Source organism: Ptiloglossa arizonensis, chromosome 2 (genome assembly GCF_051014685.1).
Source record: "Ptiloglossa arizonensis isolate GNS036 chromosome 2, iyPtiAriz1_principal, whole genome shotgun sequence".
Classification (NCBI taxonomy): Eukaryota; Metazoa; Arthropoda; class Insecta; order Hymenoptera; family Colletidae; genus Ptiloglossa; species Ptiloglossa arizonensis.
Window position 1 is genome coordinate 31,431,494 of NC_135049.1, and position 23,458 is coordinate 31,454,951.

General features: G+C 56.8%; 2 protein-coding genes across 6 annotated transcripts in view; one reads left to right on the forward strand and one right to left on the reverse strand.

The window, feature by feature from the left end:
* Positions 1-23,458, forward strand: part of Eip74ef (Ecdysone-induced protein E74) — a 150,978-nt gene that overhangs the window by 12,745 nt on the left and 114,775 nt on the right. The window contains exon 1 of one of the 3 annotated variants that reach the window (XM_076305110.1): positions 3,897-4,025. The exons of the other annotated variants lie outside the window; for them this stretch is intronic. The gene's annotated coding sequence lies outside the window, so the exon portion shown is untranslated. Of the gene's footprint in view, positions 1-3,896; positions 4,026-23,458 lie in introns of those variants that run through there. 3 annotated transcript variants of the gene reach the window in all.
* Positions 1,865-23,389, reverse strand: Lsm11 (U6 snRNA-associated Sm-like protein LSm11). Of its 3 annotated transcripts, none has more exons than XM_076305114.1 (6): positions 22,546-22,683; positions 22,414-22,480; positions 20,614-20,867; positions 11,455-11,588; positions 5,499-5,637; positions 1,865-2,278 (listed from the first exon to the last, which is right to left on the reverse strand). In XM_076305114.1, exons 2-6 carry the CDS (start codon positions 22,443-22,445, stop codon positions 2,130-2,132), a joined length of 708 nt encoding a protein of 235 aa, XP_076161229.1. In that variant the 5' UTR covers positions 22,446-22,480; positions 22,546-22,683; the 3' UTR covers positions 1,865-2,129. The 3 variants fall into 3 exon arrangements, with proteins under 3 accessions (XP_076161229.1, XP_076161231.1, XP_076161230.1); XM_076305116.1 differs by lacking the exon at positions 20,614-20,867 and adding an exon at positions 23,320-23,389 and having other exon boundaries at positions 1,930-2,278; positions 22,414-22,477; positions 22,546-23,227; XM_076305115.1 differs by lacking the exon at positions 20,614-20,867 and adding an exon at positions 23,320-23,384 and having other exon boundaries at positions 1,930-2,278; positions 22,546-23,227.

Genomic DNA, 23,458 nt, shown 5'->3' on the forward strand with positions numbered 1-23,458 from the left:
GCTTAAGGTTATGGCTTGCTCTAGGAGTGCATTAACCCCCGTCGGCTCGAGAGCACACCGTAGAAGAAGTGCACAAGTGCTCGAGAGGGAGGGAGGGAGGGAGGGAGGGAGGGAGTTAGGTAGGTAGGGAGACGGAGAACGGGGACGGAGGGAAGAACCTCTGTCCCCCTTGCGTCTCCGTCACCGTCTCGGTGCGGGCCGTGTTCTTCTCCCTTTCTCGTTCTTTCTCCTCGTTCCGGCGTACACTCCGGTCCTCCTCGTCGCGCTCGCGCTCGCGCGAACCGATGCTAGGAGAGTCGTGCTCGCCTTGGCGAGTGCAATGTAAGCGCTTTTGCGAAGTCAGGGGCGACTTAGGAAGGACCTAAGATACGGAGGCGAGGAGTATCGGGCGGGGGCAGGGTTGTTCTCCGGATGGCGGTCGGTGGCGTTCGGGGGGGTCCCCGGAGGTAGAGGGAGGTTGTTGTCGGTAAGCGGAGAGGAGAGGAGAGTAGAGGAGAGTAGAGGAGAGGAGAGGAGAGGGGAGGGTAGGCGGCCGGTGTCGGCGACGACGGCCAGACTTTCTCCGGAGAGCGAAAGTGAGAGGACCTCGCGGGACTCGGTTCGCCCCTCGCTCGATCCGCGGGACCACGGGGGGTGGAGCGGGGGCCTCTTGCTTTCACCGTGGGGCCCGACGCCGATGCACTTTTCCGCGACGTAGAAACGATGCAGGCCCTATCGGCGATATCGTGCCCGTTCCGCGGGAACAAAAATATCGTCCCCGGGGCCGTAATTATCGGCTACACGAACACGAGTACCGTGCTATCGCACCGGACCGCGATCCTCGTCTCGACAACCCCCAAGGGGACTCGGGTCTACGGGGTCGGGGAAAATTGCGTGGAATTTTTTAAAAATTTTCCGCGCTCGATTCGTTGCCTTTTTTTCCACCGTGGCTCCAATTACGCAGCACGCGCCGGCTCTCTCGCGAATGAGACCTTCGATTTTTGTATTTTCACCGTCGATAATGACAGCAACGCGAACTTTCTAGCGACGGTGAGCGCAAAAAGGGGTTTCTACGAGCCTCGAGGAACAAAGAACGCGTTCGCGAACCGGTGAAGAGAACGCGCGCCAACGTCGGTAAGGAACGAACGGTGGTTGAAATTTAGGTGCACCGTGAGCAGGAATTGATAGATGCAATTGAGAACGAGATGAACGTTGGCAGAGCGATGCGAGATTGGTACGAATTAGGTTGTACGGATGGGAAGGAACGCCGGTGGATAGAGTCTCGCGAATCGAGCCATCCGGAGATGAAATATTCACCCACGCTTCGTGTTCGCCGGGTCTAATTTCGCGCGGAGACCGATCGCGAGAAACGGGAACGTTGTTTGTCGAACCTTCCGAGAAATCGATTCGAATTTCGAATCTCAGTCAATGTCCTCGCGGCGGTCGTTACGTCGTTTGTCGGTCCGTCTAATCCACCGAAACTTTCTTATTTCCCAGGATGCGCATTCCGCGAGCACGCGAGCGAGCGAGCGAGCGAGTAAGAGAGAGATTCGCGTGCAACGAGCACCGCCACGAGAAAAAGCAACGGCGAGTTAGTTACACCAGCGGCACCGTGCGCCCGAACAATTACGAATTTACTTTCTTCCGTGCAACTTCCTCGTCGATAGTCACGCTGCGGATTAGCGAGACCTATCAGCGGACCGCTTTTTCTCCGCGGTTCTCTCTTTCTCTCTCCACGGATCCCCCACCATGGTGGCCACCGTCGCCCTCGCTCTCTTCGACCAGTCGTCGCCGCGAAGGCCGAACGGAGATGTAGATTAACATCTTTTTTCGAGGCAGTCGTCGCCTCCGCCGCGAGAAAGTCACGGCTGAACGACTTCCAGGTTTCGAATTTGCCCGCCGTTTCAACGCGGAGTTACGACGACGACACGGTGATTCCGCGCGATCGGGAGAGGAACCGGTGAAAAGGTTACCGTACGGTTCTTTATTGGTTCGTCGCGTACAAGCGCGAATCGTGGTACAGTAGAAGGTAAAAACGAGTTCTTCGTATGTCCCACGTGTCCGTGACGTTACGCTCGGCAACCTCGACGTACCGCGGCGAGGAATCGAACCACGTCGCCGCTACTGTCCGCTAGGACGTATTCACCGACTCAATTGATTTTGACGATTATAGCGACCTGTTCTCCCCTCAGTAGCAGCTGCGGCACGTGTCTCTCCAAGGTCTCCCTCTTTCTCTCGATCTTCCTCACGACCACTTTCGGTGCCGGGTCTTCCTTCGCTCGCGTCTCGTTCGGCGCACCTAATGGATTCGTATCTCGTGAAACGCGTTGAGAAAATATCAACGAATCGTGTTCCCGTAGGGAGGGACGTCCTCGAAAAAAGTACGATCGGGGTCAGTTACCAGGAAACGCGATTTTCGAAGCCGAAGATTTCGCTCTCTGGGCTCTTCGTACTCTCTGTACCAGGAAAATCGTTTTCCTCGACACGCGTCCAACGGTCGATCCGCTCCAAGTCGGATCCGTACAACGGACAAAGTTCCGTAATCCGATCTCCTTGTTTTTTTTTTTTTATTTTCTTTTTTCTCTCGTCCAAAAGCGTCGAGTAGTTCCGTAACGACACCGACGCCGGGGTTGAACGCGAGAGCGAAAAAAGCGCCGTCAGGGTTTGACGTCACGAAGAAATCGCGAACAGAAAGCAAGAGAGAGAGTGAGAGAGAGTAAAAGAGAGGGAGAACGTCGATGGGTCACGAGGTAAGTCTCGAAAGGTTGTTTATGTGCCGGCACGTGTCCGCCGAGGTCTCGAGGGGAAGCAGAAGGGCGTAGGGCGATACGGCCAGGGGGGAGCAGGCGAGCACGAGGAGTCGCTGGGACACGTGTACTCGGCAGACATCGATCCTGGAAGTTGCTCTTCAAGGTCGCTCAGGCTGCCACCCTCGCCGGCTCGTATCAACGACCTCTCGACCCCTCAGGATATCCTAAAGTACGCCAGTAGGCCAACTAACCCTGAACTCCGTGTACCGCGATTACTGTTCTCGGGGTGAGGTGGGGCGGGGTGGGGATACCCTTTTAGACCGTGGTGCGAGTAACGCGCGACGATCCTCCCTCTCTCTCTCTCTCTCCTTCTTCTCCTCGTCTCTCTTTTCGTCGCGGTTCCGCTCCGCGCGAATTAATTGATCTCCGCTCGCGTTCCTCCCTCGCGGCTGTAAAAAGCCTCGAATCGTTTCGTTGATTTACGAGCTCGTCGGAGCTGACTATCGAGATTCTTGTCTCGGCTCGGAAAGGGACGATAACGATCGCGTACACCGTGGAAGAGTTCCGCGATCCCCGGAACGAAAATCGATCGCCGCCGAGTTCGCGTGATCCTCGATGTTTCACGTGCCCGAGTACAACCGAGAGGTTTCCCTCCCGAGGGGAGGAGTGAGGAACGATTCGATCGAGGCGGTTCAACGGTACGGTCGCGGCTCGCGTAACGCTCGAAAATCGGGATCGTCGATACGCGAGTCACGAACACCTGGACGAGCCACGTTCGACGAAAGCGAATCGAAGCGACGAATTCGACCAGGACCGCGAAACGCGCACGGATCCGTCGAAAACATCGTCGACCTTTGTAAACATCGAGATTGGAAATTGTGTCGGAGAGTTGCACCGGGACGGTGCAACGATCGTTTACCTTCCGGAATTCGTGGTATCGGACGCGCGAGGGAAGACGGCGAACGCGAGGCTCTCCCTCCGCGACGGGACAAACGTGTTCGACGAAAGATGCAATTGCGGACGCACGTGCGGGCTAGCGTAACACGTGAATGAACGAGAACGTGTGCGCCGGAACGAGCAACGGAGAAGGAACAACCGAACGGAAGGAAGAGGGCGCGAGCGAGAGGGAAACGGGAGTGGTGGGACGCCGAGAGGAGGACGGGACGGAGCGAAAGAGAGGATCTCCGCGACCGTGTTCGGCCAACGGAAGAAGGAGGGAGAGAGGAAAAAAGGGGAAACGAACGACGCGAGCCGCACGGGCCTTGTATCGAACGTAGCAACCACTACGTAGTCAAGGTCGGTCTTTGCCCCTAGCGTAAAGGGGCGTCCTCGGGACGTATCCCTCGCGATACAACGACCCTACCGTGCTTATTCCTTTCGGTGTAAATAAACCCCGGCTCGACGACGCGCGATACACGTCCCGGATGGGTCCGCGAAGACCCGTGTCTTCTTCCCGAGTTCTACACGGAACCGTTCCAAACGCGCTTCGTTTCCCACGAAATCGGGAAAAAAGAAAGAAAATCGGTAAAGACGGTTGCATCGATCTTTACACGCGCCGAAAAATGGTCGAAAAAGGTAGACGATCGTCGAGCAGATCCGTCCTCCGGTTGCTCGATTCGCGAGTTGCATCGTTCGTCGCGAAAGGACAAAGACGACCGATAGGAGAAAAGTTTCGTCGCTTCGATACGCTGTAGTCGAAACTTTGGTCCGGTGGGACGCGTTCGCGAAACGTCCGTTGAATTATCGTTTCGTCGGTTGCGTGATTGGCGTTCGTCGCGACGCGGTCTCGCGACGATGACGGTGTACTCGCGTGGTCGATCGTCTATTATCGTCTCCTCGACGTTGAAGAACCGATAAGCTCGTCGGTGTAGCCTAGCCGCGCGTGACAATTCTCCGGGCGAGTTTCGCGCGGATTTTCGGTGTCGCGTTTCCTCGCGGGGAATTCGTCGGCGAAGATAACGGCGCGTTCGCGCGTCTATTAGCCCGCGAATAGGGAGACAGCACCGCGAGCCCGCCCGTTCCATTGACACGGCCAGTAGTAGGAGTCATTCATGGTCGGACGAGCGTAGGAAGGATTAAATTGGATTCGAGGAGTACACGCGAACGTTGCTACGCCTATTGATACCGCGTATTGAAATTCCGGACTCGCGCCGCGCCGCGTCCATTATGTATAATTTAAAAATTTGCACGGCGATTTGTATATTCCGCGATGGAAACGTCCCGAGGTCGACGAATGTATCTGTACCGTGCGTTTTCGCACGGGACGCGGTTCTAAATTGATAAAAATAATTAACCCTGAACGAACGACCGATCGACGATGCAGTCTCGTATCGTCGGTATCGAATCGCGAAGCGGTCGTCGGACCGCGTAACGTCCGCCGCGCGTTCGAGACGATTGCGCAATCGAAACGCGGGAAGCGAACGAGACGGTCGCTCTTCGGCTTCGAGAATTTCGGGAGCGATTCGAACGTCGTTCGTTCGAATCGGGACGGTGGCCTTGAACGATCCTCCGAGGTTGAAATATTCTTCAGGGCCGTATCGCGCGGAGGTTGCGGCTTTCGTCGGAGAGCTCGAACGTAACGGGGACGAAGGAAAAGGGGAAACAAATATCGTCGTATCGACGACTGCTCGCTAAATAATTCAGCGTTTCCGACGGATCGACTCGCGAGAGGGTCTCGACGACGCTCTCGGTGACCAGCGCGCGGCTCGAACCGATCCGTAATTTTCGTTGAACTTATCCAGCTAGAAACGAGAGAAAAATGGTGTATACCGAGGGCAGGCGCTTTTCTCTTGACTTTACGGGTCCAAACCTCGAAGCAGTCCTCGAGCGCGAGGTTCCAGTGTCTGTCGAACGCGGCCACGTATGCCTCCACGTGTCCCCTTATGCCGCGCGCGTTCCTGGTGTAGACCTTCGGCACAAAGGACGAACGATTATTCCTTTTAAATCGCGGCGAGTCTCGTGTTACCCGCGCCGCTGGCGAGTCGCGGCGGTAAGCGGCCCGGCGCGGCGTTCCAGGTAAAGCCGCGTTCTCGCGAAGGTAGCCAGGACGCCGGTGGAGATCTCCTCTCTCCGATCGCGTCTCTCTACCGAGTAGCGCTCGATCGCTCGAAAAATAAGTCCACGAACGTAGCGCGCGAGTCTCGATCCGCCTATTCCAGATCGCGCGCGTACGTGTCCGTACTCGCGATGAAGAGGACACCGGTGTTCCTCTCGCGGTCGATCGACCCGCCCGAGGGCTCCACGGTGACCAGATAGAGAAACGTGCCGCGAGATTTTTTGCGCGCGCCCCGCCACCGCCGACACACGCTCGCAATTTGTACGGGAGGGCCGATCGGGAGGGTTTCTTTCTTCATTTTCTTTCTTTCTTTTCTTTTCCGCCAACCGCGAGTCGAATCGAAAGAGGACCGTTAGCGCGCGGACCCGCGAACGAGCGTCGCGTAAGAGAGAACTCTCGAAGGAGTATCGCACCGCCGCGTCGCGGAAATCGAGCGATTCGAGAACGGTTCGTATCCCACCGAGACATCGCGAATCGCGAAGAAATCGCTCGGAAGAAAGTGGTCTCTGGTGCGCACGCGCGCCAGTAAGCCCGCCCGCCCGCCCGCCGACTCGTCTATTTTCCACGCGACAATCGCGTTAATGACGGTACGCGCGACCGTGTCCACGAGAAAACGAACGCGAGCCCGTTGTTTGTCGCGCAGATACGCCGCGGGACAAGATAGCAGCCTGATACGCGGAAGTGCAGGCCGTGGCAAGGCCCCCTTCAATGCCTTTCGCACTGATATATACCCGCCTTTGTCGCAATGAAAACTAATTGCGTGACTCCGACGCTGACTCGCTTCTCCCACTCCTCTCTTTCTCGCTCGGTGCGCATCCATCCGCTCGATACCGTTTCTGCCCGATCTACCCGTCGAATCGAACCACGTTTCGCCTAAACGCGATCGAGTTCCAAGATTCGAGCGCAAGGTTGAGAATTTATTTTCCTTCTTTTTTTCTTCGGCCCTTTTCGTATCGTACACTCTCAGTCGTTGTTCCAACCGAGCTCGAAATCTCACGATAAATTCGAGAGACCGTGGTTCGGTAGAGTTCGAGATCCGTGAAATCGTCCGTCAAGGATTCGGAACGTTCCGAGAGAGACGCCTTGCTTTCGCCGATCGCGCTCGTCATTGACTCCGCGCGCGTGTCCCGTACGTGCGAGAAACGCCATTGAGAAGAAGAGGTGGGACGCCGGAGAGAGTTGGAATCGATTCTAGGAGTCCTCCAGATTCCTTCGAGGCGTATCCTTGCTGGTCCAGCGGGACAGGATTCGACGATTAACCGCGAAGGACGACCGCGACGTCGCCTCGTTCGTAGATTTCGCTCGGTCGCGCCGGTCCAAGGATCGTTGGCTCGAGCGTCGAACGAAAACTAGGAGCGATCTTGACGCGATCTTGGCGCGATCGTGGCGATCGTTCGAGAAACCGAGGATCGTTCTGGATCTCGAACGAGTCGAAAGGTTCGGAACCTCGAGAGAGAACGAACTCGAGTTACCGAGTCCACCTTCTTCGAGTTACCGAGTCCACCTTCTCCGAGTTACCATCGAGGATCCCCGTAAAAATTGACGAGAAAAGGAATTCAGAGAAAATAGCGGTAACGCGCGAAGCGATCGCGAGCCAATCCGTAACGAGGAGGCGAGCGCGGCAATAAAAGAACCGGGCAGCGAAAGAATAGAAATCGCGTAATAACGATCCGTCGATTCTCCTTGGCGCGCGTTCGTATTCGTCAATTGGCTTTTTTTTTTTCGCATTCTCCGTTACGTAACCGTTCATTATCCGCGGTATTGCGTCGGAACTCGTCGAAATCGCGCGCGAGCGAGCGAAACAGCGAACGAGCGAGCGAGACGAGAGACGAGAGTCTTCCCAGGGAAAAGAGCGCCGCTTTCTTCGGGCAATTTGTGAAGCGATCGAAGGCCGGAGCGATCGATCGATCGATCGAACGAACGAACGAACGAACGATCCGTGGCGCTGCGACGACGCGAACCGCGTCGACGGGGGAATCTTTTTTTCCGGATGTAGGCGCATCCGTCGAAGGTCGGAGATTAGGATCTGAAACGAAGGACGCGCGAGTCGGAGAAGAAGCGACGGTGGGCGACGAGTCGACGCCGCGAATGAAAGTTAATGAAAGTAATTAATCGAGAAACGCGGATCCCGTCTCTTATTGAAAGCGCTCCCGAGGGAGGGAGTGAAAAAGAGAGAAAGAGAGACAAGGGGGTGGGTGGGTGGGTTACCGAAAGGAGTTTAATTAGGAACTCGATTCCGCTCGTTGAGAATATCGAATATAGCCGTCCGCCGCTTCCGCAGGAAGATCAATTGCATCAATTTAACGATTAACTTTTTTTCGCTCGAGCGAAGCTGACCGAGCCGACGGGCACCGCCGCAACCGCGTCACGCGTGAGAGCTAATAATCGAGTTAAACGAAGAGAAAGAATCGGCTCGTTTCCTGATCGCGCGCCGCTTACGAAGAAACCACGGTCTCTCTTCGCTCCTCCGACGCGTTCGAAACGCGTTTACTTCGCGTCGCGACGACGAGCTCTTCGATGCGACAAAGAACCAAGGGGAGGAGTCCCCACCTTGTACACCTTTCCGTCCCCCTCGAGAACGGTTTGGAAAATCGGTCGCGCGACTTCCTGCTGCGCGAGATCTACGATCTCGTTCTCGTCCGCGATCACCGCTACCGGAGCACTACCGACTAATTATGGAAGTAGGAAGCGACGACCAGAAACGCGAGAACCCAGGAAGCGGATTTTTCCTTCCTTTCGAGGTTCGATCCGCCACGGGACCACGCCGAAGACCCCCCGCTCGCCCGCGAGCGCGATTTCTCTTCGTTTCGCGACCATCGACGAGGAAAGTAACGCTAAAACCTATACAAAGAGACCTTGCTCGTTGATTTGTTTCCAGACCGCGAGAAAAATGCCACTCGGCGATCTTTCCACCGCGGACCGATACGATCCAGAAACGTCTTCGCGTGATTTCATCGCGGATCGTCGTCTGACTCACACGCGATATTCAGTTTCCCCGTCGCGACGGGAGAATGCAGTCCCGCTGCCACCAGCCGCTGCTCGGATTAAAAACCTTTGATACGAGAGCGAGATCGCGCGGACCAACGCGTCCTCGCTTTTGCGTTGCGCAACCGCCCGGATCGAACCGAACATTTTTCGATCGAGACACGGAACGAACCGAACACTTTTCGATCGAGACCCGGAACGAACCGTACACTTTTCGATCGAGACCCGGAACGAACCGAACACTTTTCGATCGAGACACGGAACGAACCGAACACTTTTCGATCGAGACCCGGAACGAACCGAACACTTTTCGATCGAGACTCGGATCCAACCGTACACTTTTCGATGGAGACCTGGAACGCATCGTATGCGTTCGATCGCTCTTAGAACGCGAATCTTTTGATCGTCCTTAAAACAACGCGAATCTTTTGATCGTCCTTAGAACAACGCGAATCGTTCCATCGACTTTAGAACACGAATCGTTCGATCGCCCTTAGAACGCGAATCGTTCGATCGAAAGAGGAATCCAAACCGATACCTAGCTCACCCGATTCGCCACTTCGAAACGATATTTCCGCGCCCGTTGAATCTTTCGTTCGTTCCTCTCGGTCCAACGAGGAAATACCTTTCGACGGTGAGACAGTGTATACGCAACGAAGAGATCTTGTATCGACGATCGCGCACCATCTTTTCTCGTATCTTATCAAGCGGGATTTACGAATCGCTCTCTCGCAGAAATGTCAAGGTCGTTTTCGATACTTCGAACGCAACGATCGACTCGTCGCAGATGTACCGCTCTCGTTCGAACGAGAATCGAACTTTCGGTGGAAATGGAGCACCGAGTTCGATATTTTTCTTTCGCGATAACGACCTTTCGAGTTACACAAAGTTACATATTCGGGCGTCATCGAGGGTGTTTATCGACGAACCGGACTACACTTCGTCGGTGTTGCTCGATCGTAATCTCGTTACTATAACAAGGGTGGTGGAGACGATTACGATACACGAGGAACGTTGTAAAAACGAAGCGTGGAATCTTTCTTGTTGCGCGTTAGAAATCTCGTTAAAAGAAGACATCGTACAGTGGACAGTTTTCCATCGCGTCTCTACGGAAACTGGTAACGAGCCACGTCGAGTTGAATCGGATTCTCAACGTTCACCGCTGTAAATCCGCGTATTAATTCGTCCCGGTGTTGCACGAGTTCGCGGTATCGACCGATCAATTGTACTTCGAGTAATTCGCCATAAATTTCAACGAATCCAAAGTCCGGGAGGCGTTCGAAGCAACGCGCTCCGACCGAGCGAGCAGTCAGGGTTAGGTCTGGGTTAGGTGGCTGTAAATTTGCATATTACGTGGTTCGCGCGACGTCTCGCGAGTTCACGGTATCGGTCGATCGAACGTACTCGGAGCAATTCTACGGAAATTCCGGCGAGTACGCGCGGTATTCGATTCTCCACTCTTCGGGACACGGTGGCTTGAACGGTCTCTCGTCTTTTTACCAATTCGATGCTCACGGTGGAACATTTTTCGACTCGTCGTGGAAAACGTGGAACGTCGATGTCCTACCCGATCGATCAATTTTTTTTTTTATCGGGTTCCCTCGGAAAGTCGTTTCGTTTTGGTGCGAATGAAACGATTTTTTCAGAGTGAATAAATAGTTTTGTTAACCCTTTGCGGACGGGACGGGACGGTTCAAAGCGAGCTCCTGCCGCGATAGTCATTTAAAATTGCCAGCGCATATTTCTGCTCAACCTCGGCCATCGACGTGCATTTAGGTAGGACACGTATATAGTATGCGTTTCTCGGCTCTATCAACTGTTTTCGCCAAACGCATATATGAGTTCTTCGGCCAATTTGATGATTTGCGTAAAACGCATATATGCGGCACTCGTCCGCAAAGGGTTAAATTACGTATTCTCCACTTTAAAACGAAACGACTTTCCGAACAACCCGACAATTTTCGTTGTATAAAATCGTGTTCGAACAGTGTGATCGAGCTAGACTTTGAGCTTCGAGAGGACTGGCGTGATTTTAGGGAATACGTCGAAGCTTCTCTGTGCGATCAAAGATTCGAGAGAGAGAGAGAAAGAGAGAGAGAAGAAGAGAAAGAGAGAGAGAGAGTGTTTTCGGCGAGAGTTGGTTTCCGAAGCGCGACCTTGTCTTTTTTGGACCGACCCTTCGAAGAAGCGGGAAGACCAAATAGTAGCGTAAGCAGGTCGAAGAAGGGCCCCGCCTGTCTCCATGGAGACGAGTGTTGACCCGAACGGTTAACCGGCTTTTCCACCCTGTCGTACCTTTCGGGCTTTTTCAGCCCTCGTTCACCTTCGGGAAGGGCTCGCGCACGTGTCTCTCCCGGATCGCGAAAGTGTGTCAGCCGCGTGTGCGTGCGCGCACAATGGCAGGGGTCAGGCAGAAACGGTAGGCGTGGGTGTTTACGGTGACGGTCTCGGGACGACCCTCGAATTTCCATCCTCGTCGATTCCGTTGGAAACGAACCGAGACCAACGTCGGCCATTGTCTCTTGCCGAGCGTCTTCCCAGCTGGAATATTTCCTCGAGCAGTTTTCAACCGGGCAGAGAGAAACACGGCTCGATCGTCTCGGTTGCGTTTCGATCGAATCGGGAACAATCGCTCGAGGAACGAGAAAGTGAAAAATATCCCGAATCGTAGAGATCGTGACCTACCTTGACGCGAGTCCGTATTTCCATGCATTCGTGAAGCACTCCTAACGGGCCGAGAGTCCTTTGCATTTTCGAGAGGACGTTCTTTCCCTCCAAGTTCCGCGTTCGTCCTCCTATCCTCGTGCCGGACACGGGCTCTGGGCGGCAGAAAAAGACCAAGCTGACTCGAAAGTTGTTCGCCGCGCGAGGCTATTGTCCGCGGCGGCCCTCGCGAGCGAGAAACGAAGACACGGGAGGAGGAGCTTCGATCCTCGAACGTTCTTTCTTCGAGCTGACCGCGCGATCGATTCGCGACATCGAGCTTTCGGCCTCGTAGCAGCGACTTTTGGCTCTCTCGTGACTCGCCGAACGGATGGAAAATCCACCCCGTAGTATCGATCACCGCGGAGGGTTGCATTCAACGCGAGCCGAGATAGTTATCACCCTAACGAGTGGACGCGTTCGGTATTACCCTGGCGGAATTTTTACAGGCCCCCGTAACGCCGCGCTAATAAGAATTTATGTGGCTCTCGCGCCTCGTCGGTTCCCCGACAAATCATCGTTCATCCTTGCGCGGTCCGTGCGGAGAGGAGCGCGCCGATAGCATCGCGCTTCTAGTTCTCCCCGTCTTTTTTCCTCGGTTTTTCTCGAGGCGTCGAGACGGGCCATTACGCGTGCGACGACAGCGGAGACGAGCCCGAAGATCGTCCTCGAGAAAAAAAACAAAGGACGGGAGACTTCCAGGATCGTTTCGACGCGAGTACGCCGGGCAATTTCGAAACGCGCGCGTGGGAATCTTGTGCTCGTTCGTGAACGCTCAGGTGCAACCCTTTGAGCGTCTGTGTTCGCTCGACACCGCTTTAGTGTACGTTACGCGCGACCTATCGAACTCGCGTCGATCCAACCGGTCGAATTTGCTTTAGCGGAAGGATAACACGACGCGGGAAGTATTTTAACGATTCGAAACGAGTCGCGAAGAACGGTGAAACAATCGTAGGAAAAGTGGCGCTTAGAGCTCGGAGAAGATCAATTTCAATATTTGCGCGCGTATAATCGGACAAACGGTCGTCCACGGTCACGAGGCACCGCCAGATCGTAATTTCTAATCGGTAAGGAACCGGACTCCCAAGATTTGAAACATCCCGTCGAAGTCGACACCCTCGAACCGTGTCGCGAGTTTTTCTATCGTTAACGGCATCGATCCGTTTCGATCCGACGAGATAAAACCGTTCCGATCGACACCTGTGACGGCGATTCGTGTCCGCGATAGAAAAGATACCGTCGTTCGGGGGATTAATTCACTCGTAATCTTTCCCCTCGAGTCTCCACCGGTCGGTAACCGAAAGCGCAGTGTTTCTCTCTCGGTGAGGAACCGGAGTCATCGATGAAAATAAATATTCGATAACGATGAATTACGTATCGCGCGGTGTACGTCCTCTCGCGATTTGCCGCTGCGCGGGAACGGTAAGCGTTTCGTTAATTATTCGCAACGGCGAAAGTATTCAGCGTGCGCGATCCGGTCGGTGTACGAGCTCCGGGAATACCGTCGCGTTTGAATCGTAAAAAGTATTCGGTTCGGCGGTCCTCGGTGGGGGATCTCGGGCACGTAGGTTCGGCCCTGTCGCAGCGCGGCGCGGAAAGAGGAACGCCGCAGAGTTACGTAAAGGCCTGGCCGCCGTACACGCCGCGTGCATTGCACACGAGTGCACTTATTTCGCTGGTGTGCGCAGGAGTGCGAGCGAGCGAGCGAGCGGCCACTTACACGCGCCGCTTCACACGTACTCGCGTACGAGTCGGGGCGGTCGGTGGGCGCACGGGCGAGCGCTCGCGAGCGCCTCGAGTGTCGATCGTGGCGCGCTCGCGAGATTCGAGGCTGCCAATTGGCTTTCTCCGATAACTTTCATCCACCTTAAGGTACGCTCGGCCGCTCCTCCCCTGCCACCCGAGCGCTTACTCGTTCGCTCGCTCGCGCGCGCGTGCACGCTCGGTGCTCCCTGCTCGCTTCTTTTCCACCTTTCTTTATTCCTTTCCGCGTGCGCCGCGCTAGCCAGCGAGCGTCTACGCGGGCTAGAGCGCGCGCGCGAGAGCTAGCTAGCGAGCGAGCGAGCGCGCCACTTTCACTATCGTCGCGATCCAATTCCACTCGGCGAGGCGACTAGCCTCCGCTACTTAACTCGAACCGAGCGCCGAGGAGAGTTCTCTCCCCGGCGCTCGCGCGGGAATTTTTCGTCGCGCGGTGCGCGCGCGTTCGCCTCGACTCGGCGCGCGATTTCTAAAAATAAAAAGTCGAGAGAAGCCACCGAACGAGAACCTCTAAGCGCCTAAGCGCGTTCGCTTGCTCGCTCGCTAGCTCGTTCGCTCGAGCGCGCGAGCTGGTCCGCCGCGCCGCCGACGGTTCGGTAAAAATACGTTTGCGCGTCGAGGCGCGAACCTCGATAGATTTCCGAAGGGTACCAACGCGCGCGCACGCGCACGCGCGCCAACACCACCGAACGCGAGCGAGCCACCAGCCAACGACCGCCTCGCTCCCTCCCTCCTTCCCTCGCTCGCTCCCTCTTCCGCCGCGGTGAAATTAGAAATTGCTTCGTTTACGGTACGCGCGAGGTTTCCCGCCCGTTTTCCCGCGACTCGGTTCCCGCGCGGGAAGCCCGGACCGGACAGCGCTCAAAATGGATTATCGTAATTACGTTTTTACGACGACGCGCCAGCCACTCTCTCGTTTTCTAACCCTCCGTCGATCGGTCTTGGCTCCGTTTCGACCGTTCTCGAGAGACTCGTTCGTCTCCTCGACTCTCGAGGATGCCTTTATCTCGCGGGACCATCTCGAGCTCGACGGACGAAAATAGAAGGAACACCCGGGTCCGTATCGACCCAGCCACGGTCACCGTCCCGGAACCTCCGCGGAGGATCGACAGCGATCGTGGCTGTCGGTTCAAAAGAGGGATCTCGTCCAAGGGGATAGGATGCACCGGGACGAGGTTCCTCCAGCTGGCTTTTGTTTTCCTATATATTCTTGGAAGTGACGCGAGCGTGCGCGAACGGCGGCGGAGATCGTTCTCGATCGCGAAATCGAGCGAGAAATTCGATAATATGGAACAGCGTTTCAAGAATACTTTCGTCATGTTGTTCCTTTCCGGTATCGAAACGAACAAACTCGTTGCGCCGAGCGAGCCGAGAAAACAACCGAGTTCGAACATCGCGTACCATCCCCTGGGGTCGTTTCGTTCTTCCTGGACGGATACCGGACACTCGAGGATCGTTTCGCATCGAACGGTTTCGACGCTCGCAAAAACGGCGCGATCGCGCTATCGGTGGCGCATCGAAGCGAAGAACGTTTAATCGATACGAAATAAGCAGTTGCAACGAGATACACCTCGGAGCGATCGCTTTTACCGTTTAGAAATTGCAAATACTCCAAGTCGTATCCGTTTCCTCGCGCGGTCTGCTCTTCCCGTTGTTCGCTCGCTCGCGATAACAGCGACGCTCGCACGGTGTCCGTACGTTCCGAAAACGTCGTTATCGAAACTCGATACCGAATACCCGAGATTACCTTTCCGTATTTCCCGTGGAGTATTTCGGCATCGAGTTGCGCGTCACCGCGCGCGTCGAGGATCGCGAACGTAATCGCTCCTCGAATTTCTCGAGTCGCGTTTCGTCGTCCTTGGCCCGGTCGTTGGACGACTCGGGGGTCGAAAGGTCCCGCGCACCCTATTTCGGTGCAGGCGCGAGCTTCGCGTAACGTTTACTCTCGGCGGAGAAGGCTCGCCTCGTTTACGATACTCGCTTTCCACGCTCGGTTCTCGTTCTCCGTGCGAGGATGCAATCGGCCGAACGATCTCGCGCGCGCGCTCGAGAAAGGCGACGGAGAAAGAGACGAAGAGAGGAAGAGAAAGAGAGAGAGAGAGAGCCGGAGACACAAACACGCCCGTCCACCTCCAACGTCCCGTCATTTTTTCCGCCTTTCCACCCGGCGGCTGCATTTTTCCGATCTTCGGTTATATACCGCCGGCGTAGACGAGATAACGCGCCGCTTCGAGAGCGTTCACGTGCGCGAACCGCGGAGGGAAACCGTTAGGATCGCAACCGCGGAGGGAACGAATGCCGCGCGAAACGCCCCCCACCCTCCCTCCCTCCCTCCGACCTGGTATTATCCTCTTCTGGGACCATCGTCCTGGCGAAAAATAACGATTTCTCGGGGCGAACCAGCTTCGACCTCCTTCGACGACCAGCCGCGAAACGATCAACCCCTTCGGAACGTAGCACGCGGTTCGATCGCATCGATCGCGTCCACCCTCGCGTCGCACGAGCGCGTAAAATTCTCCTCGCGCGATCGAATCGGTACTCCGCTCGTTATCGTTCCCTCTTCGACCCCTTTGCTCGCCGTGAAACGATTTTCGGCCACCGAGACCGACTCCGTACCGTCCGCACAGGGCAAACACTGCGCGTAAACAACATTCCGATAAATCGTACGACACGAAGCAACCCGGTAGTCTAGTTTGCGCGACGAGCAGGGAAAACTGACGGACCACGGTCGAGACGAAAAATACACTTTGGGTCGTCGCGCGACTCGAGTCCCGAGAAGCGCGCGCTAGCTACTCGCCGACGGGAGACGGTACCTGGCGCGTCATTTGCTAACGCGGATCGACAGGCAGGCAGGGAACCATCGATTCCGGTAACACGGAAAGTTCGAAATTGGAGATAGACGAGACCGATACGAAAGAAGAACCGAGAACGAGGAAGGAACCCAATTTCCCGTGCAAAGCGCGATACGGAACGAAGGATAAACGCGGAGAGGATTGGAAGACGCAAGGATCGAAGATGGAAAAGATCTCGGTGCTGTTAAAAAGAGAGCATCCCCGAGTACACAGCGGTAACGATAGAGGAAGATTCGCGATCGATTCGTGTTCCTCGAATCGGAAGTTCCGTAGCCGCGGAAACTGCTGAGCCGAAAGCGGCGGCCGGGTCGCGATCTCCGCGGGAATAAACGCGATGGAAGCTGGCCGACGGCGAGCCGGCAATTATCGTATCCCCTGTATATCGGGCCACTGGGAGACTCACTGGTTCGTTGGTCGGTTCGGTCGGTCGCGTCCGTGCAACGTATCTCACGTGTTCACCTGCAAAAATGTTTACCGTGCGTGCGAAGGAGCACTTGGTCCCGAGGAGGAGAGGATCCTGTGCAGGTGGGTACGACGGCCCCTGGAGAATGTTCGTACGCGGGGCAGGTGGGGCGACGCGGTACCCCCTCGCGGTGCCGAGGGAACGAAATGTCGAGGAGAAAAGAGAGAGAGTGGGGAAGAGGAGAGGGAACGGGAGTACCGGCCGAAGACGAGCAAGACGGAGAGACCGGGAGAGCGAACAGGAGGGAGAGAGAGGGCAGAGAGAGAGAGAGAGAGAGAGAGAGAGAGAGAGAGAGAGAGAGAGAGAGAGAGAGAGCAGCAGGCCGGCGGGAACGAGAACGAGAACGGTAGTGGAAGCGGAGGAAGAGGAGGAAGAGTCGAGAAGGAGAACGGGGTGGAGAGACGGAAAGCAGCGGCGGCGGAGAGGGGGCATAGGAGGAGTAGGCCTGGTTGTACCCGCGGATGATCCCCAGGTTGAGTCGCGCTGGGTTCAACGTCCTGGCGGGCAGCGCACCCGAGAGCCGAGGCAGGCAGGCAGGCAGTCGAGCAGCCACCAGACCTCTCTACACGCGCGCGGGCGCGCGCTCGTCGCACGTACGTGCCCGCACACGCCCGTACACTCGCGCACGCGACACGTAGCCCACGATCCACCGTGGTGCACGTGCGCGCACGCGCATCCTACACAACCGACCGTTTCTTCCTTGTGTACGGAGGGCGGCGACCGTGTGCGCGCAGGAACACGCGTACGTATACGCGCAGGCGCGCGCGTACTCTGCACGTGTGCGCCCACCGTTCTACCTACGAACGCACGTACCTACGTACGTATGTACGTACGTACTTACGTACACGCTCGCGCGGAAACGCTGGCTGGCTGGCCGACTGTCTTGTTCACTCGCGAGTTTGCTTTACGCGAACTATCCGTAGGTACTGTTACTTTTGCGACCAGGCCCTTTCGATCCCTTCTCGCCTGCCCCTCCCTGCTCCACCGTACGCTTTGTTTTCTTCCCAGCGTAGCGGACGAGCCGCGAGAAGGTTACTCGTGGCACAGACCCGATCGAGATTTTCGAGCGTGCCGCGTTTTTCCCGGTTCACCGCTTTCGGAAGGAATCGCTGCGAAACGGCTACGTGGGAAATCGCGACCGATCGCGCGAACCATCCTCAGGAAAGTACGCTGAAAGAGGCTCGGTGAGATTCCAGAAGAAAGGAGAAATCACTTTTACCCCAGAAGCGACCGTAGCGGCGGCGGTGGCGGCGGTGGCGGCGGCGGCGGCGGCGGTGGCGGCGGCGGCGGCGAGTCGACGCGAACAGCGAGGGAAAAAGTAGATCGGTCGGGGCATCGTCGGACTCGGAATCGCGTTCTCGATGACGCCGCCGAGAGTCTCGATACGCATCTGGGAAGCTCGGCCGCGTTCTTACACGAGTCAGCGTTCACCGCGGAAAGAATCGGGCCAACGATCGTTTTCGTCGACGAAGGACGTTCGACGATCCGAACCGGAAGAGGACGAGTCTCCCGATACGGTGGAAAAAGTATCGTGGACCGAGCACCGCGCCGAGAGAAACGAACGAACGCGCGTTGCGATTCCAAGAGGGTGAGAAACGCGCGCTACCGTTTCGGCGTGCTCGATAGTCATCTGTTACGTTGGGATAGGTCGAGGCGGCGGTACGTGCACACGACGAACGGCCGAGGAATTGGATCGTCCAGTCTACCGGGTGTCGCGTGGAGAACGTACGACGAACGCGTGCTAACCGAACGAGGGCGCGCGCGACCGCCCCGTCGATCCCGATGCGCTCCACGTCTGGAATTTTAGACCGTCGCGCGAACACCTTCCGCGTCCGATAACGTTTTCGAGGGGAAAAAAAAAGAAAAAAAAGAAACTAAAAAAAAAAATAACCCACCGAAACGTCTCGATTCGCAAGGGCTGCCGAGTCGACCGAGCCCGCTACCGAAGACCTGGAATTTAAATGCGCGTTGCGCGAAAATAGATGGCTCGTGGGTGGGCGAGACGAGCGTCACCGCGGACGATTCGCGTAGATTAGCAACGAATTGGAAAGACGGGACGAGCGACGCGATTATTATTCCCGGTGGAAACCCTTCGGCGACGAACCGGTACGCGTAGCTCGCGCGCGGGCGCGCGGGTGCGCGTGGAAAACTCGAGTTACGAGGGCGATACCGTATCGATGGGTACACTCCCTCCCGTGGTAGAGACACGGGACACTCGATAAACGGGCAATCGAAACGAACGGATACCGCGAAACGAAGCCGACACTTGTCCGCGATTTACATTTCCAAGGAGATACCAATCGTCGAACCTACCCGCTCGGTAACCTCCCCGACTCGAATTCTCCTTTCGTCGAAAGCGAACGAGAGGACGCGGAATCCGCGAGATCGTTGCGCGCAGATACCGTGAATCGGTATACGAAAACGAACCGAGCCGCTCGGTGGTCGAGCGCCGACCGAATAATCGCGAACGCGCGCGGAAATCGAAAAGGAAAGCGAAGCGGTCCCTAAGAGGGAAGGAACGAGCGGGGCTCGTAGGAGAGGATACCGCGCGCGCAGCGCGTACAAATATCGCGCGACGGCGCGAGAATCGATGGGAAAACATCGGCACCGCGACGACGTGTATTCCGTTACTCGGGGCGAACGACTGCCGAGCGACTCGGTGCCGTGTTGCTGCTGCCGGCTGCTTTGCATCGCGGTTTGCGGCACCCAACGAAATGGTGCTCGTGCCACGCCGCGTTCCTCGAACGGAGCTCAGAATCCTCCGCGACCCCGCGATGCAACGGTGACGCCCAGAACGCGTCGCGAGCTCTACTCTCGAACAACGCGTACTCGGGACGTTTCACGGAGCATCGCTAGCCGGAGAAGGACGCGCGACGCGTTGCGCTAGGTCGGGGAAAAATCGTTCGGAGTCGCCGAGAGTCCCGAGGAGACCGCGCGGAGACCAAGAGAGAGCTTTCTCCTCGTTCCGTGGCGAAGCGAGCGCGAGCGGGGACGTCCCGGAGAGGAAGAAGCCATCGGGAGTCGTTGTTACGACGAGCCTCGATTCCGCTCGACGGTGCGAGCGAACGAGCGAGCGAGCGCGCTCACGAAAATCCGAGTTCCGGCCGAACGCGAGCCTGAGGAGCCTCGAGTTGAGTCGAGGTCGACGTCCGGACGCAACAAGTGCTGCTGCTGCGACTCTCGCGGCGCCCGCGATCCTCTTCCCGATATCTCGCGCTGAGACTTTCAACAATCCCGGCTTTTTCGCGATAAAACGACGCGCGTGCTGCGTATCCGTAACCTTTCTCGGCGCGACTCCCGAACCGACGGCCCTCTCGTTGCTCCCGGACGCGACCACGACCACGACCGCGACCACGACCGCGCGAAACCACGCGAGGCGAACCGATGCGACGCGACAAGACGCGACGCGACGCGAGGCGACGCTTCGAACGAGAGATCCGAACCGGTGCCGAGGGGAGACCCGCGGGATCCTCGACCGGAAGCCGAAGGACCTCGACGAGGTTGCGCGTCGCGACGCGGTGCGATGCTCCGTGCAAAATTTTCGGTCTAGAAGACGGTCAGTCCGCCACGGAGCCTCGGGTTGAGTCCGAGGTCGACGCCCGGGCGCAACAAGTGCTGCATTACGTACGTATACGCCGCTACACCCCACCCCACTCACCCATACATAAGACCACGGCCAGCCCCTCTCCACCCCCTTTGAACGAACCCCTCTTTCCCTCCCACCCTTCGTCCAGCGCGCGCGCGCTCTCTCTCTCTCTCTCTCTCTCCCTCCCTCCCTCTGTCTCTCTTTCGCTCTCTCTGCCACGGCTTTCCACACGATGTCGCGCGAGAGAGCATCGCCGCGCACGAGAGCCCTACACGCCACACACACACACACACATACGCACAGAGAGAGAGAGAGAGAAAGAGAGAGAGAGAGAAACGACGAATGCGCCGCGGCGAGTGGCACCAGAGAACACACCAGCGCACACCAGCGTCGCCTGTAAATATAAAACTGCACTGGGTCAGGGATCCGTGATTTATCGGCTGCCTGGTGTAATTGGCTGCCGGCCAATAGATACATACCCTCGGGGTATCCGGTGGAACACGAAGGGAACCAAGCGCTAGGCCTCTGTCTCCGGCGAGCGTGTGCACCGCGCGCACCAACCCCCTCTGTCCTTCCGCCCCTTCGTTCACCGTTTTCCGCGGCGTCCTCTTCGCTCCCGTGTACGTAAATACGTAGGCGCGCGCGTCCCCGAGCACCGCGGTGCCGAAATCCCGTCGAGAGTCGTCCAGCCGGCGCGCACGGTAACCCGTCGCGCGCCACTTTCACTGAAAATCTAAACCGACCTCGCTTGGCACCGTGTCAGAATCACGGTTAAGAAGCGACACGGGCTTCGGTCAAGTTTCGACGGGGACTAGAACGGAGTCGCGGGACGCCTGGCACCTCGAGGCGCTCCTGGGACCGAACGACACCGGAGTCGTCCGTTTCGTCCCGCGATTCTCGGCTCGACTCGACCCGAACACCCCGAACGGAGCAAGGCTCCTACGGTTCGCCGTCTCGCGACCTACGCGATCGCCCCGCCCCCGCCCCGACTCGCCTCGCATCGCATCGCATCGCCTCGTCTCGCCTCGCCTCGTCTCCTCTCGCCTCCTCTCGTCTCGCCTCGCCTCGACTCGACTCGACTCGACTCGACTCGAATCGCGTTGCGTAACGTTCGCGCCGATGGATTTCGAAGACGGGGAAAATTCGCCAATAGATCGACCGATTCCCGATTCGAGAGAGAGAGCACCGATCCTCGGGAAAAGTTCCTCGCCTCGGATAACCCTGCACGGATTCGTAGCTCGAAGGCTTCCGCGATTGCGAAACGTTTCGGTAGACCTTCTGCCGTCGCGGATTCCACGATGTTTGCACAACGCACGAGCGCGCGCACGCTCACCCGAGGGAAGGTCTCGGCGAATACTCCGCGACATTAGATATCATCCGCGGCGGAGCCACGCGATAAAAGGAAACAGCGACCGAGAAGAAGGAAACAATGAGACACCGCGCTGGCTTCCACGAGTTGACGCGCTTTCGCGGAGGTCAAATTCCACGCGACTACGCGCGCGAGCAAGGCGTACCGACGACCTTCGTGGTATTTGTCGGATCGTAAATAAAGTGTGCCAATATCTAGAGACGCGGACTTCGCGAGCGACGCCGTTTGTTCGCGCTGTTAGCGCGCAACGAGAGTACGACGCGGGGGAGAACGGTGGAGATCGGACGAAAAAATACGAGCCGAATGATTCATTCGAGAGAATCTCGCGAAAACGGAGCGCGGTCTACCTAACAAGAACGCGGTTCGATCGCCTCGCAAAAATCCGCGACGCTCGCGTAATTCTACGCGAGCGAAACGCGCGAGCATCGGTACAAGTGTGTCGATGTCAGGGTAGAAAAGTGCCGATAAGTCGCGGCTGGCTAATTTTGGAAAGAGGTCGACGCGCGCGACCACGAGTTGGGAACCCCTGCTTTACAACTTTACGAAAACTCTGCCAGCATCAATGAGACGTTTCAAGAGCGAGACGCGTCGATGGTTTCCCTCGCGCGAAAGAACGTCGCGATCTTTTCCGACGCGAAACGGCGACTCGTAGAGTCTCCCGCGAGTTCCCCGTCCGTGCACCGTTCGTTGTCGGCTAACCGTAAGCGTATCGAAATTTGATACCACGTGCGAGTTATCATGAATGAAACTGCGACCTCCAGACCGCGCAAGGGTTTCACGGGGTCGCCATCTCTCGTCGAGCGTGCAAAGGTTCGCTCGACCGACTCGGTGCATAACCTCACTCTTCGCGACGACGACGAAGGATATCGTCGGGAAGCTGCGCGAACCGATAAACGCGATCGATTCTTACCTTGACCAGGTACGAGCCGCTGCCTCGAGCATTCCCCTTGCTTCGCGCTCGTCGTCTTGCTCTTCTTCTGAAACAACGAAACGAACGGGAACGGAGGCTCTCGGCCGCTAGACGGACGGTGTAAATACGCACTTTTATTCGTTCGGACAAACCCGACATTACGGCTTCGAATTTCGAGACATTGTCGTAGATCGGTGCTCTCGAGGACGAGAGCTGCGTCTTCGACGAGTACAACGCTTTCAAGGGATCGAATTTCTCACTCTTTACGTCCAAACTCTCGTCGGACGTCGTGCTGCTCTCGTCGTCTGCCATGTCAAAACTGTCCACCGCGAGTCACGGCGGGCAATTTGAACTCTGCTCGATCGACGAATACTCGCGTTCTCCGGTATACGCGACAACGACGAGCAACGATGCGGAGAGTCCGCTCTCGAGGATGCACCGAGGAGGAGCGAGGTGAAATTCGAGTACGGAGCGAGTAGCGATTTACGCGATTTACGTTCGATGCGTTGCGTTGAAAATTTACGTAACGCTTTCGCTGGTGCAACCGAAAAAAGAATACCGTTTGGCGTTGGATCGCGTTTAACGACCGTGGCCGTTTTCGGTCGTTTCTTATTCGCGATCGCGTTCGAACAACGAGCGATATTTGAATAGGTAGCGACCGGAGGATGTTAACCTCCTCGGAACGATAGAAACTTTCTTTCGCGGCTGAGGATTACGTAAAGACAGCGGCGCGTAGAAGCTGCATAGAAATGCAGCGGCGGCGGCGGCGGCGGCGGCAGGAGAGCGAGGTTACGCGCACAGGAAGTGAAACAACCTACGAGCCAGAAAGAAAGTTTTCACTCGGTGTTTTCACTTTCATGGAAATGCCAACGTATAACCCGCTACTCCGTTACACGCTATACTTACGCGAACGAACGTGTACGATCGTAGGAATCGATCGCTTTGCATCGGCGAACCGAACGATCGTACCGCGATTATGCCGTAATTGATAAACGAAATCGGTACGTTTCTCGTTAACGTCGGCCATCGATCCGAGGATCGCGCG

What these genes read in the sequence shown, in the direction of transcription:
- Lsm11 (XM_076305114.1), bottom strand. Translation starts at nt 22,445, where the DNA reads ATGCTCGAGGCAGCGGCTCGTACCTGGTCAAG. An exon ending in AAATACGGACTCGCGTCAAG is followed by an intron (nt 5,638 to 11,454) that starts GTAGGTCACGAT and finishes TTTGTGCCGAAG; the next exon opens with GTCTACACCAGGAACGCGCG. An exon ending in GAGAAAAGCGCCTGCCCTCG is followed by an intron (nt 2,279 to 5,498) that starts GTATACACCATT and finishes CGAATCCATTAG; the next exon opens with GTGCGCCGAACGAGACGCGA.